Raw genomic sequence first — 17,565 nt, 5'->3', positions numbered from 1 at the left:
TGTGCACTATATTAACCCTTTAAAGTGAAATGTGTATTTACAATGAGAAAGATCTCGTCTCTGATTCCTGCTCAAACTGCATGACTTGACCTCTCGATACCATGACCTGACCTTTCTGATATTAAAATCATATCAGAAAGCTAATGACACACACACTAATGATAGCAAAGACTGTAAGTTCGCCTGACTATCTCTTGGAACGGACAATACACAAGTTTACTTGCATTTCTTCTCAATTTTCCTGCTATCATAATATAAATATATCAATCATAATGTCTATAATATAATATTATCTAGTTTTACTTTTTCAAGACTTTTGGTCTTATAAATGTCTGTGTTTAATATCGGTGTTCCAGCTTCATTAACATTTGTTGAACCTGCGGTGTTTCCACAATATTTTAATCAAAGATTTGTCCCTTATTACATTTTAATAATGATAATTTAACACAACAACCGCAAATCAAAGGCAGAGCTGCTTTCTCACGTATGGGTGCAAACTGAAAGCAGACAGGTCACTCAATCGTGATTAGCATTGCAACCATGTGTTAATAGAAACAAAACTGCTGTTTTACTACTATCTTTAAAAATTGATGTTTTCTGCTTTCAATAAAGAGGAGAACAAGCTGCCACTTGAAATGCGTTGGACGATTAAATTAAAGAACTTTATTGCACTAGCAAATAACAACCAAGGCAAGTTGTTTTCTTGGAATGAAATTGGATTTTTTTTTAAATGGAACAAATATATTTGGGTAATTGCCACTTTATTTGTGAGTGTCCAAGAAAACACTGATTTCCAATTTCTAAAATGTCAGAAAAACAGCTCAGTGAAATGCTTTTTTCTGGCATCTTTTAGCCCCTCACACTGCGTGATTCAAAAAAATTGGTTGCTGACAGCAAATCATTGTTTAGTCATAAAGTGCAAGCGCGGGTTAAAGTGAGCTACAAATCAAAATTCGATTTTTCAAATATATCAGCATCTCAAGAGTTTTCAGAAAGCAAAACACTCAACTGAGAAGTTAACCTTGTGCTAGTTTTGTCACTGGGCAGTGAAAGGAAACACAGAACACATTAACACTTTATACTGGAGTATCAGATTGTCATTTTAAGTTTTAATGGATTTTGATTAGGAGTGTTCTTGTTTTGTTTTTTTAAAGATATTTCCCCTTTTTTAACTTTCATATTTCTTTCAGTCTTACTGGATTGCACTGGATTGTTCATGATAAGCTTTTTATGTCTTTTTATGTCCTTATTGTTTATGATTGCATTATAAATGTTGGATTTTTTATTCATTATAATTTATTTGTCCAATGTCCTGCACTCAGGTTCCTTTTTATTGTCATTTGAAAAGTCCCAGTAGAGCTTTCCTGTTTAACAAAACTATAATAAAATCTGGAAAAACACACATTAAAAAAGCTCAAATCCTTAAATTTACATTTTGTCATTACCAGCAACCTACAAAAAAAATCACACATGATGCAGAGGTAAATATGAATTCCCATCCTCAAGCTAATTCACCTACATTTTAAGAATAAAATATGTTGCTATCATGTGCACACCTGATATGCTGTGTTCATATCTGTTAAAGCCTTCAGTTCTGACGATCCTTCTGCAGGGTTCACCACACAGGGACATACATTCCTGTAACACACACACACACACACTCAAACAATTCAATATTTCCAGCGTAATGCTACAGACACGATTTTTACACCTAAAATGTCACCTATATAGTAGGTGATAAAGAAGTGATAAAATATCATCATGATTCTCAAAGGCATTTCTACAATTTATTATACACAGTGTGTCTCTTATAGAGATTTGCAAACAAATTGCCAGCAAAACAGTAGCGTTGCCTTATTACATTTTATTTCATTAATGCCTACAAAAATAAATGTATTCATTTTTTTTATATTTAAAAAAAAGCTTTTTATAAAAATAAATACATAAATATTTAGCACAGCTGCATCTAGTCAGTTTGTAATTATTTTTAATTTTTTTTAAACGAATGAAATTTAATAAAAAAAGATCACCATAGTCACCCTATCTCAGAAAAGCCTATTGTGTCATCATTTATCACAATATTGCTATTATATCATCCTACAGACCAGCTCTAAGGTGAAGCTGAAAAAGAGCCCATTTTCGCTGTAAGGACCGAGCTGATACACACTTGCCCTGCTATAAGACTTGATCTAAAAGGCGTTAAATATTTAGCATTATGAACCGGAGGCTCATTCACTCACTTGACCACCCAGGTGGGACAGCCGAGTGTGGAGTCCTGATGCAGCTGGCGCAGTGGAGCGATGTTGAAAATTTCCACCAGATTCACTAGAGCACGAGGAACCTACACAACAAGACAGGAATTCAGAGAAACACACACATGCACGCACAGGCACAGAATATCACACATCATACACTAGGATCTAAACTTAATTACCGTAAGTCTCTGAGTTTAACTCCCAGCGCTGCCAGAGAGCCAGCGCTGGACTCTAGAGCCGGAAGTCACTTTGGATAAAAGAAATGTAAACTTGAGTATTACCTAGCGCTGACTGTTTACTGGTTTCATTCCCAGTGTGCTTTAATGACTCATTCATATACTGACTGTACTTCTTTGCTTTCCTTTTTGCCCTCAGCGCAGTAGGGGTGTGAGTCTCTCAGTCCAGAGTCATATGATAATGATGGATGTGTGGGAGATTTAAAGCAGAGAGTGAGAGTGGCTGTGCAAAATAAATTTAGCTTCACTGGGACTGAAATAAAAATCACACCTTACTCACTGCAACTGATACACAGAGAGGCCACACCTCCTCCACTGACACAAAAGCCACACCTCCTTCACTGAAACCTACTGAAACAGAGGCCAGACCTCCGTCACTGAAACCTAAGAAAAGCGAAGCCACACCTGCTTCATTGGGACTGACAGGTACAGAGCCCACTCCTCCTTCACTTGGACTGATGGACACAGAGGCTACACCTCTGCTGCATCTCATGCAAGCAGAGGCCACACCTCCATTACTGTGACTGACACACAAACCACACCTCCTTCATTGGGACTCACAGACGTAGATGTCATGCCTCCTTCACTGAGACTGACAGATACAAAGGCCACGCCTCCTTCACTGAGACTGACAGATACAAAGGCCACACCTCCTTCACTGAGACTGACAGATACAAAGGCCACGCCTCCTTCACTGAGACTGACAGATGCAAAGGCCACACCTCTACACTGAGACTGACAGATACAAAGGCCACACCTCTACACTGAGACTGACAGATGCAAAGGCCACGCCTCTACACTGAGACTGACAGATACAAAGGCCACGCCTCCTTCACTGAGACTGACAGATACAAAGGCCACACCTCTACACTGAGACTGACAGATGCAAAGGCCACGCCTCCTTCACTGAGACTGACAGATACAAAGGTCACGCCTCCTTCACTGAGATTGACAGATACAAAGGCCACACCTCTACACTGAGACTGACAGATGCAAAGGCCACACCTCTACACTGAGACTGACAGATGCAAAGGCCACGCCTCCTTCACTGAGACTGACAGATACAAAGGCCACGCCTCCTTCACTGAGACTGACAGATACAAAGGCCACGCCTCCTTCACTGAGACTGACAGATACAAAGGCCACGCCTCCTTCACTGAGACTGACAGATACAAAGGCCACGCCTCTACACTGAGACTGACAGATGCAAAGGCCACACCTCTACACTGAGACTGACAGATGCAAAGGCCACGCCTCCTTCACTGAGACTGACAGATACAAAGGCCACGCCTCCTTCACTGAGACTGACAGATACAAAGGCCACGCCTCCTTCACTGAGACTGACAGATACAAAGGCCACGCCTCTACACTGAGACTGACAGATGCAAAGGCCACGCCTCTACACTGAGACTGACAGATGCAAAGGCCACACCTCTACACTGAGACTGACAGATGCAAAGGCCACGCCTCCTTCACTGAGACTGACAGATACAAAGGCCACGCCTCTACACTGAGACTGACAGATACAACGGCCACACCTCTACACTGAGACTGACAGATGCAAAGGCCACACCTCTACACTGAGACTGACAGATGCAAAGGCCACGCCTCCTTCACTGAGACTGACAGATACAAAGGCCACGCCTCCTTCACTGAGACTGACAGATGCAAAGGCCACGCCTCCTTCACTGAGACTGACAGATACAAAGGCCACGCCTCTACACTGAGACTGACAGATGCAAAGGCCACGCCTCTACACTGAGACTGACAGATGCAAAGGCCACGCCTCTACACTGAGACTGACAGATGCAAAGGCCACACCTCTACACTGAGACTGACAGATGCAAAGGCCACGCCTCTACACTGAGACTGACAGATGCAAAGGCCACGCCTCTTTCACTGTCTATCACCATTCTGAAAAAGTCACATCCTCTAACCCCTGCATCTCTTTTAGATTTTTTTATAAACATGAATCTCATATTTTCACCTCTCGATGTAAGATGTCCAAAGCGTCACGGATGTTTTTCGCAAAATTATCAGCAGAGTAAAGGTTCTAGAAGAAGATGAAAACATGATATGCATTACAATCAAATCAAATCTTTATTAATCACATATTTATGAAATATCCTAATAAAAGTCAGGTGTACCAGGTTTGTGCAGTATTCACACAGATCATTTCCTCCGATGAACACCGTGATGACCTTCCAGTGGTTTTGAAAATTAATGCGCTAGACAGAGAGAGAGAGAGAGAGAGAGAGAGAGAGAGAGAGACATTATGGATGCTGCTAAGTGTGTTTGTCACTGTTTGTCTTAACATTAATAAATACTTTAATGCTACGGCGTAAAGATTAACCCTTTATACATGTCACTGATGTATTTCATTCAGCTTTATGGTGACAAATAAAATATTCAGGAAAGTTTGAAGGCAAAAACGTTCAGTCTGAAAACGTTCAGGAAAGCTATAGCAAACTAACTGCATGCTAGCAACCAAAAGTGCTAACAACTAGCTAACTTGAACAGACTTGAAAGATTTAAAATAACATATATACACACCGTGAAAGACTTCAAGACAATTTACATCACAAATGTACACATTTAAAGTGCAGCTTAATCATAATAAGAGCTAACAGCTTAACTTCACCAGATATTAACAAGCTAGCAAACCCCAAGCTACGTACCTAGCTAGCCAATGTAGAAAATGTTTAGCCCATGTTACACTTATGAGGTAACAGACAATATCTGACAAAATACTTATTTAATTTTAACTAATTATACTTAAATTACTGATTTATTATTATTATTATTATTATTATTATTATTATTTTTTATCAATGATTGAAAGGTAAACATCTTTAATCAACGTGGATATAACAATGAAAATGGTTAAGAAAAATGAAGTAATAATAATGTTAAGACAGATAAAGTTTGTGTGATTAGCGTAGTCTCACCGAGTCACTTTTCATTCTTGAGATGAGGGCTTGTGCCTGCGAGGGCAAGTCTCTGAAACAGGAAGCCATCGTGAATTACGCATAATGTAGACACAACTCAATTGTTGTTTCATTCCTTTGTTCACTTATTCATCTACAGTTGTGTTAAAAGATCTACTTATTATAGATTACACCACTGTGCTGATGAATTCTAGATTCTGATTGGCCAGAAGGTGTTGATTAATTTTCTATAACGGCAGCTCTGACAGTAGTGCAGCTGCAAATCACAGGTTTATATTAATGCGCTCGTTCTAATATGTTATCGTTTCTATAGTGACAACTCATTTACAGGGACTCATTTACAGCAGACGATCCACATAAATAGAATAATAACGTGTGTAATCACTGATAAGGCAAATTTTTCTGTAAGGAGTTTATGTTATTTAACATTTATGGAAGGAGTCTCCAGTGTCAGTTCTTTGTAACAGTCAGAGGTAAAGCTGAGAGAAAAAAGAGAGGCTGGGGAGGGAACGACTGTTTCTAACTGCTATAACATAAGTGAGAACAGGAACAAGTTTGTTTTGTGGACGTTCAAAAACGTTGTAATTGTTGGCAAATTACATTGGTATAAGCAGAATAAAACACTGTGGGACAAAACAATGTGTTCTTATAGGCTGAAAGCAGAGGACTGTACTAATTAATTCAAGCTAAAAATGCTAAATGATGAAGTAAAAGTAGTATATTTGTTTGATTTGTTTGGTGGGTGGAGGTACTGACTTGCTCTTGGCTCCACCTACAGCCTGGTTGAGGAACGCCTGTGTTGTGGTGGCTTTGCCTGTCCCGGTGGAGAAGCCGGTGAGTGAAGGGTTAAACTTTCTCAGGATGTCTGAAAAACAACACAAACTACAATCAAGCATTTAATGCAAAATAGTACAGAACCTGAGCATGAATAAATTTTAATAAATACATATTTCTTTGTGCAAAATTGAATTAATTATACTCACTTTTCATTGTATTATGATTTCTTTATTGTCACATTACACAATATATATCTGGTCTCAATTAGAGATATGTTATGATTATATATATATATATATATATATATATATATATATATATATATATATATATATATATATATATATATAGTTTTATATATATTTGTAAGTATGGTCTTTCTTTTTTTCCCGTATCCTGCAGGACCCCGTGTCCCAATACACACCTCTAGTGCTAACGTTCTGCCAAGCTGTATAAAAAATACAGATTTGTATCTTTATTTGTATCTGTTTAGAGATTTCTGTATATAATAATGTATTTGTATTCTGTTACATCCCTAATATGCACACAGCACTTATCTATTTAAAATAATTCTGAATATTCCTCCATAGACATGGACGTTTTCTGATCTGACGCAAAGCACATGGTTTAGCTGGTCAGACACTAAGGCTGGGTGATAGAACGATGTCATCTGATATCAGTGAGTAGATATCAGCTCAGCGAAATCATAACACAGTATTATCTATTATCAACAGCTTGTCAGAATCTCATGGAGGAGTGCAGGGCTAGTTGAAACTGCATTAGATGCGAAGGTAAAGAGTGATGTTGTACACACTTGCTAAGGTGGTCACAGTTGAGAGATCCTTATCGCCTCCGACGCTACAGAGAAAGTCACAAAATACAAGAGAAATATTAACTGACATTGTGTTGATAAAAGGAGTAAAAAAAATGAGTAAATAGAAATTAGTTCATGCTTTTAATCTGTGGGTTTTATTGCTGTTCTCAGGGTGTTTTGTGTGTGTGTGTGTGTGTGTGTGTGTGTGTGTGTGTGTGTGCATGAGCTTTACCTCCATGAGAGACCACGATACTCTGTCAAAACACCGAGAAGGTCATTCTGACCGGAGCCCGCTCCATATCCTGCCTGTTCAAGGAAGTGACATCACTTATCATTAGCAACACTTCTGAAACAGCTGTGATGTCATGATGTTATGTCTTGCCAAAATAATGCAGCATGCTGTGAAACCTATATACACCATGATCTATATACTGTATATAACACTGTGCACAATCTAAAATATAATAATGTTGTTTATGAAAGAATTCTCTAATATGGCGAGATGTTTTGGTCTGTCATGGCTGATCCAGCTCCTCCTACCTAGGCCTAAGCCAAAAGGCAACAACTCAGTTGGATAAGGGTGTGTAATATGTTGTTTCATGTTGTTCAGCGTTGTGTAGGTTAGGGTTGGGGTTGTAGGAGGAGTTGGATCAGATCCAGCTCCACCCCCTGGACTTTTGGTTCTGCAGTGAGGTCTATCTAGATTTTGGCTTAGTAGATCATAAGCTGATAATCTGAGCTAGAAGCTGAGCCAAAGGACAGAACTGTAGCTCTGCAGAAATGTAGTGTATTCTGGAGATTTGGAATGACGAACAAAAAGAGAAAATAAACGCTGGGTGCAAAATGTTTTAAACTAGTTATTTATATAATTTATGTAGAGCTGGCTCAGTGTTCTCTGCGCTTGGGTGCTTTCTCCTTCACCATTTTTACGTGGAGGTTTTCAGCTCTACACCCCCTCAGCCAGTGTTTTATACTGAGCAAAGATTCATGACTAAATCATCACACACTCACTTTAAAATACAATATTTGGCTCAGTAACATACAATAGTGGTAAAAGTCCATATTAAAATATTGTATGTACGAGTTACACATAAACTACTGTATATTACTAACTGAATGATTTCTACAGTTGTACAATCTCTGCCATTAGATTTTAGGCCACGCCCCCTACCTGAGTCTGACCCTGGGGTGGGGTGAGACCAAATTAAATGTTGAGGAAGAAAGATGGAGCTATGAATGTTTTTCGATCTATGTCCTTTTGTCCATGTTTACAGATAACAGTGTGTCATATAGCGTCAGGAATCACATTAGCAAGTCTAAAGAACTTCACAAAGACAAAGTAGGAGATGTCAGTAAAAAGTAAAGCTGCTCTGGCTGTCATGAAGCATGTGTGTGTGTGTGTGTATGTGTGTGTGTGTACATATTGCCACGTATTGATAATAACTCACAGTGAGCGAGTCTCCTAACGCCGCCACCACTTTGATATCTGCAGGTCGGAGCAAATGCACTACAACCCGAGGAGGGAAACATCAGAAACAACATTTTAGACTACATTATAAGCTTAGAGGATCAGTTCATAATTTTTTTTATCTGTCTCTAGACCTGTAATATTTATAAAACTGTAATATTTATAAAACTGTCACAGTGTATTAAACATTCTTCATTTCAGGCTTCTCTTTGCAATTTTCTGGCCCTGAAAAAGTTCATCTCACAATCTAAGCATTTCAATCAGCACCTTTATTCTCAGTATGTGATATATGTGTGTGTGTGTGTGTGTGTGTGTGTGTGTGTGTGTGAGCTTCACCTGAGGTGGGGACTGAGGGAGAAGGACTTATAACGGTACATGGAAAACTGGTAGACAGCTTTTGAGACAATACACACAGATAAAATGTAAATATAAACATATAAACATCCAGAAACATAAAGCACAAACACACACACACACACACATATGAAAGAGAGAGAGTGAGAAAGAGAAAGACTCACTGGTTCGATCTGTTCTTCTGCACTGTATGTTTCACTCTCTGGCTGGACGGGCGAGTTACGGTGTGTGTACAGATACGGCTTCTCCTAGACAAGAGCAACCGAATTAATGCGTGTGTGTGTGTGTGTGTGTGTGTGTGCAGACAGAGAGAGAGAGACAATGCTAGAGAATTTGAGTGCAACACACTTTGTGTGTAAACTGACGTGGAGCAAAATGTTACATCACTGTAGGCTTATTAAAGTAAAAGAAATAAAGAACTAAATATTTATTGCAAATTGAAAAAAAAAATAATATAATAAATTATGTAATTATATAATTAAATTTAATAGATGTAATAAAGAACTTAATTTGCATATTGGTGCCACTAATACTAATTGGAATAGGGTAAAAAGAATGAGAAATAGTTTATTTTTTATATATTATATAAAAGTATTTATTTCTATACTTATTTTTAGTATTATAATAAAATAATATTATATTGTCATTTTATAACCAAAACATCTAAAAATCAGTGTGTTTTTGATTTGTGATAAGAAAAATATGATCAAATTTAAATTACATTAAAAAAATAGATAAATACAAAAATATATATTTTCTAAAATGAATAAATTTTCCAAGAAAATTAATACACAACATATTTCTAATATATCATACTGTAATTAATATGAAGGAAACTACAAAATGATGGTAATGAATATTAATGAACCCAATGTAAATGAATAATAATAATAATAATAATAATAATAATAATAATAATAAGGGTACAGTACTCCTTTGCTCAGCCATTCACAGAGACTCACACAGGGATTGTAAAATATGAGGTATTATATCAGTAAGTAATAAAAGTAATAAGTAATAAAAAGCCTTGACCCTCAGGTCGTTCACCCGCACTCACATGTGTAGGGCAGGGAACAGCGATGCCCGGCCCCTCCACCTCAGACCCCATTGGCTGCAACTGCAAATAAAACAGTGTGATTGGTTAAAACAGGATCAGTATGATATCAGTGACATTTTGAACAATGGTGGTTGTTAAGATTAGGTTATCTACAGTGACAGCCTTGGGTTTATCCGCATCTAGTCTATCTGATCTGATCTGATCTAAACTAATCGATTCATCTGTGTAGTAAGTTTTTATCACAGAGACGTTTTACAAGCGGCAGGACGCTGTGTGTCTTATATTATTGTTCTGTAACACGAATCTCTGAGATAAACTCACCAGTTTGCTCCACACCTGCATGAGCGTCTCCGAGTCACTTTCCACCTGCAGCACAGAAACATCATTTAAGATCACTGTCCATATAGACCACTTTAGTGTTTGTGAACAAAAAGAGATGGAAAAAGACCCGAGTAGCCTAGCAACCTGAAGAATCTGTCATGAATCGGTGAATTGATGTCAGCTAAAATGTTCTCCACTTATTATTAAGGATTTCCACTAAAGTACTATTCCGCTAAACTAACACTTTCAAATGGTGTAACTCAACTTCAGTTGGGCTCTGAAACAGGAAGCCTAACCTTTCTAAGAGGAAAATTTACTTAGAAGGTAAATAATAAATGTTTATGGTGCAATTTGGTGACAGTTTAAAAGGTTGTTTCCTTCCTTTCTGCAAATCCAAGTCTAAGTAAAAATCAAGTCCTGTTTTCAACTGTGCATTTCTGATATTGTTATAGAGGAAATAATTCCCAAAAAATCAGATTTTAATTAGCAAGCAATGTGTGTGTACTGTTATAAGTATAGAATGTTGATACACAATCTTTTAAAGAGTTCATGATTTTGATTCACTGAATCACTGAATCTTTCCATCACATTAACTGAAATGTAAGCATGTTGATATCTCAGGTGTGATGTTCTTTAAGCATTTAGTTTAGTTTAGTGTGCTTAATGAGTCTGGAAAGAGTCATGAATGATTCTGTGAATTTGACTCACTGAATCATCTGAAGAATCGAAGTATGTTGGACTGGATTGCAGCGCCACAGTGAAGTTTTCTCCATCGGTCCATTGATGATGCTTCTGTAGGAGGGCACCCAGCCTCTCCTACACACACACACACACACACACACACACACACACACACGTTCACATTTGCGCCGGCCCTGAGAAATCCATATACCACAGACAATGATGTCCCTAAAATACCTGAATATTAGCCATAATCGTAGCTCTCTCCAGTCTGCTCCATGTCTGTGTGTCTGCACTGACACCCTCTTCACACTCACATATTCTACAAGCACACACACACACACACAAACACACACATGATAATGTAATACATTCATTTTAAAAGGTCAAATAATACATTTCTTTTTTGTCAAGCGATGAAGACGTACCTGCCATCAGTTCGGCCTCCCCAAACCACAACATGAACCAGAGTGTGATCCAGCTGAGAACAGAATATTGTGTTATTTTTTTTTTCAAAGCTGGCATAAAAGCCACTTGTTAAAGGAATATTTTGGCCAAAAAAAGGAAGATGAATGTACACGATTATCCATTGTTTCCAAATAAAGTCAATGAGTCAAGATCCGTTTATTGTCTTATGTTTCCTTCTTTAGCTTTGCTGTGAGGATATACACGGTTTCACAGTGAACTTCAATTTGTGAGTAAGGATTTTTTAATTCAAAAACATTGTACATCATTTATTAATCTTTTAGTAAAGTTGTGTGTAAATGTTTTTGTAGCCAAACTGAGGAAAACATTCCAACTGGATTTACTTCAAAAGTTTCTTTGTATTCATGTTGATAAGCGGCAATCAGACGTAAATTATCAAGCGTGTTCATGGCACATTTACATTTAGCCACGCCCACAAAACCCCATAAAAGGTGAAGTTCACAGAGAGCTGAAAATGACTAAATGACGACATTGTGTGTGGTGTCGCTAAATCTTCCAGTAATGCAGCTCAGCTATCGCAGCATGTCGGCTACCATAAACACACACAACTCCTCCTCCATTTATAGGGCGCCGTTACTTTTTCCCTAATCGAACAGCTATTCTTTTTGTCTTAATTTATGGATTTTTGTTTTAGGATTGCTTACGTTCAGGGCTTTAATACGAAACAACATAACGAGTTTCACAAAATGTTGATTAAACTGGTGTGTAACTGAAATAAATAAGAGATTTAAACTGACAGTGTAATCAGTGTATAAACTCACAGCATCTCACTGACAATTACTGAGAATTAAAGCAAGCAACAAGTTCACATTACTGAGTCTCTTTATATGTAAATTGACAGAAAAATCACATTTCTTGTGTAAAAGCTCCGTAAACAATTTCTGATTAAATCTGTTTGCATGATAAAAATCCATTTGATATGAAGAAATGAAGAGAGAGATAAGTATTTATGGTGTAGCAAAACTTCCTTTAGTTTATTTGGAACAGCTTACTCGATTTTATAAAAGATCTCTCACGGTAGACCTTTTTAAATCCAGTTGAATTTATTGTGCCAGGTGTTTGAGTCTTTATTATCTGTAGTATGGAGTCTTCAGGTTTTGGTTCTGTGTTTTCATCTGTGGTTTTGTCTTTATTGCTTTGAATTGTTTCGTACTTTTATTGTTTTATTTCATTTAGTTTGTATTTTATTTTATCACTGTTTGGGTTTACCTGATGTTATCATGTAGCACTTTGTCTGACGCTTGTCTTTTAAAGTGCTATATAAATAAAAGTGAATTGACTTGTTATTTACATTAGCATCATTGCTTTAGCGCAAAACCAAAAACGCTAACTTTAGACACCGAACACGTCCTTGCTGATGAGCTACATTTCAAAAGAAAATGGTGTCGATTTATTTCTTTGAATAATTCAAATCATTTCTCTGGCACACACTGTCATTAATATAAATGTCCATGCTATACTCATTACCTTCTCATGCAGTATGTTCAGCGCATCCTCCACTCTACGCACCGTCGCCTCGACTGCTAAAGCGGCCTAAAAGAAAAGAAGAACGAACCTTTCATGCATAAAATATAAAACGTACACAGATTACTCAATAACTGCATGCAAATTCAGATTTGGACTTTTCCTAAAAATCACTAAATGAAGCTGAAGTTAACAGAAATCAAAGGAGTAAAATTGGACAAAACATTAGTGCTGAAAAATACATGCAACAATTTAGGTATAAAATATTACACAAGAAGCTTTTTCTTTAAATTTTGTGTTCAAAAAGATTGACAACATTTAACAACTTTCATAACTTTTTTTTAACAACAATTATGCAGTTTAGGTTTGAAGTTATTAAAAAAAAGGCTAATGATTGTTACAAGTCTGAATTATTTAATGCATCTTTTTGTGTAGAAATTGTGTAGAAATGCTGAAGATGTGTGCTGAACCTGTCACCTTCAGCCATGCTGGATTGTGAGGAGCAACACTTAATGGAGGAATAAAACTCACGTTTGGATGTTTGGAGGTGATTTTAATCGAAATATATTTCTAAAAAAACAGCCAGTATGAGTGTGTAAACTGTTACACTGCACATGAAAGAGTGAAGTGTAATTGTGATGTGTGTTTATTTGTGGATGAGGATGTGGAGTGTGACCTGGCCTGGGCAGACGCAGAGCTCATCCGCCGACACAAAGAGGAGCAGAAGCTTCCACTGAGGAGAGACAGAGAGACAGACGTATTAATGTCCATAATTTATTAACTGTACATTTTGAACAGAAAGGGTTAACAAAGAATAAAATTTTCCTTCATGGAGTCAATCGGCAGCTAACAAGAGATGTGTATGACGTTAGCGGCCGTCTGATTTTAGGCAGCTGGTTAACATTACATGCAAAATATTAGGAGATTGTGGAAAATTATACCTTCCTAATAATCTCATTAAGAAAACTATTCATGAAATCTGCGATATTTTCACTTCCTGTAGAGTAAAAGCAGCATGTGGGATGGCTGTGTGTGAATTTCCACCTCAATGGCGTACCTGATCATTACTGAGCGACTGAACCACATCCTCGACTTCCTCGATGAAACCCCTGCAAAACCAACACACAGGATCAAATTCAGAGCACCAGCATGCTTATTATCAGGGATTGTGTGTGTGTGTGTGTGTGTGTGAAATTCAGTACCTCTGTTCTGGTATCAGTGTGGCCAATCCTGGATTAAAGCGGGACAGAATCTCTGTGGGAGACAAACAGAGGACGATGTAAGATTCACAATAACTGCTGCTTTTTATCCTTGTGTAAAAATTGTGTTAAAATATAAATCCAGATTTGGTCAAAAAGGTATAAATAAGCCTTAAAAAAAGTGCTGTTGATTTCTGGATTCTGATTGGTTAGAAATTGTTGATTAGTTTTCTATAACAGCAGCTCTGACAGTAGTGCAGCTGCAAATCACAGGTTTATATTAATGTCCTTGTTCTAATACTTTATCGTTTCTATAGTAACAGCTCATTCACAGGGACTTGTAGCTGCAGTTTTAGTCTTTTTTACAGAAAAAAGAGAGGCTGGTGTAGCTGCTAAGTGTTAACAGGAAATAACTTGTTTTCAAGGACGTCCCACATCATTAAATATAACTCTATGTGGATAAAAGGTTTGTTGTGTGGTTGTTTAACAATTACAAATTGTAATCATCGGTAGATTGCTGTTATCTAAGAGGAATAAAACAATTCAGGGCATGCTGTTATTGGCAAATAATCAGCTTCAGGGTGGTAACAGTAACTCGGCTTCATCACACCACCTTGCTGTTGATTAGTTTTCTATGACCACACGACTCAGAGTGTTTTATTCCTTACAGAAGTTACACCTTGAACTGAAAGGAAGATCTTACCAGACAGCCCGTTCAGAATCTTAATTTCAGCAGACCTACAGCAAATCACACACAGAATATCGGAACAGATCAATCAGCTTCTAATTAAATAATTAATAACACTTTACTGTTATAGTGCACTATAGCATTATATACAGTATGTTATATATTTGTTACTTTTTTATTTAGTCCTTTAACATAATTTAATTCCATTTACAATAAAATGACATTCTCCTCTGTTCTATAGTTTTCCAAATATACAATGAAATCAATTCATTTATTCAAATTATTAAATATCCATGTACTGTTATTTTTGCAGAGGTGTAGTGTAGTGACTATTTCCTGATTCTCATCACCTCCAATGCTGTCAATCAAATCCCAGGGAACATTAGAAATAGAAACAAGTGATGGGAAATTATCTGGTTGTGGAGATTAGGGATGATGTTTAGATTTGTACAACGTCGCTGTATAACTCACCTCCAGGACACGCCTCTCTCCTCATTCAGCAGCTCCAGGATGTTTTTAGCTTCGGCACCAAAACCAGCCTGACAGAAATACAGTGTGTGTTAATTCAGTCATGGTAACAATGTAATACACACAAATTTGTGTTTTTAAAACACACACACACACGCACACTTACAGTTATTGAGTGTCCGAGAGCAGTGACTATGTTAATGTCTCCCGGTCGCAACCTGTGAACTGAGAAAGAGAGACAGATCTGTGTCACTGGACTGCTTCTTGGAGCTACAAGGTTATTGTAGTTAACATGTGAGGGAAGTCAATGGCCACCAGTTTAGCATTGTGCACACTGTCTCACCTGAGGCAGGTACGGTGTCTGAGGGAGCGGTGTGCACGCATGAGAAGTCACTGCCCCAGTTCTGCACACACACACACACACAACACAAAGAGAAAAGAATGGAATAAGTAAGGAATAAAACACTCTGTGTTGTGCTGTTATAGAAAACTAATCAGTGACGGTGTGGTGTGATAAAGCCGAGTTACTCTTACCACCTGGACGTTGAGTATTTTATTTCTCTTACACCACAGAAATTTACTAACAAGTACAAATTTTATATTTATTAAAGAACTACACTTTCATACTTTTTATCCATTTACAGTTACAGTTGTTCCTTCACTAGTGTCTCGTTTTTCTATGTCTTGAAGTTAATAAGACAAAAAAACCCACATCTTATCATGTTACATAGAAACCACAAAGCGTAAACTCCTCTGTCCTGGAGATGTCGGAAAACTTAAAGTTACAGCGCTGACACTGGAGACTCCTTCCATAAATATTAAATAAACTCCTACAGAAAACTTCTCCTACAGAAAACTTCACTTGAGCTGTTACTATAGAAACGATAAAGTATTAGAACGAGCGCATTAGTATACAGTAAAGCTGCGTACTGTCAGAGCTGCTGTTCTAGAAAATTAATCAACACCTTCTGACCAATCAGAATCCAGAATTATACACATATACAGCAGTGCGATATTGTCATAATACTGATTCATTGATTCAGCTGGATGATGTTGGGGTTATTTACTCACCGCAGTCGTGGGTGTGGCTACATATTTCAATAAGCTTTTCCCATTGGTCGAAAAATAAGGGTTACTCTAAATAAAATAAAGAAATGAAAATTAAGCACTTGTAATACTATAAACAGTTTTTTTCAAACTGAGTTCTGAAAAGCTGCTTTTTGTACAATGTCTATAGAAACACAACTGAATTGAAAAGAAATAATAAGAAAATGTGCTTGTGAATGTGGCCTTAAAAACAGCTTACAGTAGAAGGACACTTCATAGTCACGCCCGTGTTGAAGTTTGTAGACGTGGTTTTACTGCTTATAGGCTCCAACTGAAACAGAGACACACACATGTTAGAAATGACACACACATCATAAACAACATATGTGCATTTATAATATCTAAAATAAGATGGTGAGTTTAATTCCCAGCATCACCAAGCTGCCATGATTGTGTCCTTGAGCAAGACCCTTAACCTTCAGCTGCTCAGTTATAAGTCGCCTTGGATAAAAGCCTCAAAAGCTGAAAGTCTACACTTCAGTCACATCTTGACCACATTCATTTCTAATCCATTGTGGTGGTGTACAGAGGCAAGATTACCAAAATTGGGTCACTGTCCAAATACTTATATATTTGGCTGTTGAATCAATCAATCTTCTCTATATCTGTATCTATCTATCTATCTATCTATCTATATATCTATAGTAGGAAAATATTGTGATATGATATTTTGGTTGTTTTGCGTAACCCTACTCATGACCCTATAATGCAAATAATACAGTGAAACAATGCATTTTTTTTTCGCTAACCAAGCTGTGTCATAGTCCAAAGCAATTTATTATCCATGATAAATATGACAAGTGTGTGTGTGTGTGTGTGATTGAGATATTCTTAAAACATCTTTGCAATAATGTTCATTTATTAGAGCAGTAATAGTGAAGTGTTAATACTGTATTAATATGAATATTTCTGTAAAACCCACCATGTTGTTCCAGAGAGCTCGGGCCATGAGAGTGTGAGATTTCTGACTGAAATGGAAACAATCTCCAGCGAAGAAGGAACGATCGGGCCTTCCATCCTGAGTGAGGTACAAAAGTTTAAAGATGCACATTTTACTAGAAGATGAAAAGCTGAATACATGATATTACCATGAACCTGTTAAAAAATCAGAAAGATGGGTTTAAAATGAACAGAGCCCTCCAGAGTTTTTGGTACCCTTCACAAAATGAGTAGAGATTTCTAAATAAAACATGCAATAAGTGATATTTTGAGCTTAAACTTACACAGACATTGTATAGTTTT

The 17,565-nt window shown here is 37.3% G+C and overlaps 1 protein-coding gene across 1 annotated transcript in view; it reads right to left on the bottom strand.

The window, feature by feature from the left end:
- plb1 (phospholipase B1) overlaps positions 1-17,565 on the bottom strand; it is a 100,969-nt gene that overhangs the window by 48,156 nt on the left and 35,248 nt on the right. The window contains exons 54-80 of the mRNA XM_053237647.1: positions 17,246-17,341; positions 16,523-16,594; positions 16,288-16,353; positions 15,560-15,620; positions 15,383-15,441; positions 15,220-15,287; positions 14,764-14,798; positions 14,064-14,115; positions 13,919-13,970; positions 13,538-13,594; positions 12,865-12,930; positions 11,340-11,392; positions 11,149-11,233; positions 10,939-11,046; positions 10,231-10,275; positions 9,910-9,969; positions 9,017-9,100; positions 8,835-8,892; positions 8,479-8,537; positions 7,263-7,336; positions 7,031-7,074; positions 6,196-6,304; positions 5,440-5,491; positions 4,639-4,719; positions 4,479-4,544; positions 2,241-2,341; positions 1,557-1,638 (exon numbers count right to left, since the gene is read on the bottom strand). Coding sequence (XP_053093622.1) covers positions 1,557-1,638; positions 2,241-2,341; positions 4,479-4,544; positions 4,639-4,719; positions 5,440-5,491; positions 6,196-6,304; positions 7,031-7,074; positions 7,263-7,336; positions 8,479-8,537; positions 8,835-8,892; positions 9,017-9,100; positions 9,910-9,969; positions 10,231-10,275; positions 10,939-11,046; positions 11,149-11,233; positions 11,340-11,392; positions 12,865-12,930; positions 13,538-13,594; positions 13,919-13,970; positions 14,064-14,115; positions 14,764-14,798; positions 15,220-15,287; positions 15,383-15,441; positions 15,560-15,620; positions 16,288-16,353; positions 16,523-16,594; positions 17,246-17,341 — 1,845 coding nt within the window. The remainder of the gene's footprint in view (positions 1-1,556; positions 1,639-2,240; positions 2,342-4,478; positions 4,545-4,638; positions 4,720-5,439; positions 5,492-6,195; positions 6,305-7,030; positions 7,075-7,262; positions 7,337-8,478; positions 8,538-8,834; positions 8,893-9,016; positions 9,101-9,909; positions 9,970-10,230; positions 10,276-10,938; positions 11,047-11,148; positions 11,234-11,339; positions 11,393-12,864; positions 12,931-13,537; positions 13,595-13,918; positions 13,971-14,063; positions 14,116-14,763; positions 14,799-15,219; positions 15,288-15,382; positions 15,442-15,559; positions 15,621-16,287; positions 16,354-16,522; positions 16,595-17,245; positions 17,342-17,565) is intronic.

The sequence above is a fragment of the Pangasianodon hypophthalmus genome, chromosome 10 (genome assembly GCF_027358585.1).
Source record: "Pangasianodon hypophthalmus isolate fPanHyp1 chromosome 10, fPanHyp1.pri, whole genome shotgun sequence".
Lineage (NCBI taxonomy): Eukaryota > Metazoa > Chordata > Actinopteri > Siluriformes > Pangasiidae > Pangasianodon > Pangasianodon hypophthalmus.
The sequence above is the reverse complement of the archived record's forward strand: the minus strand, read 5'-3'. Positions and strand labels throughout refer to the sequence as shown.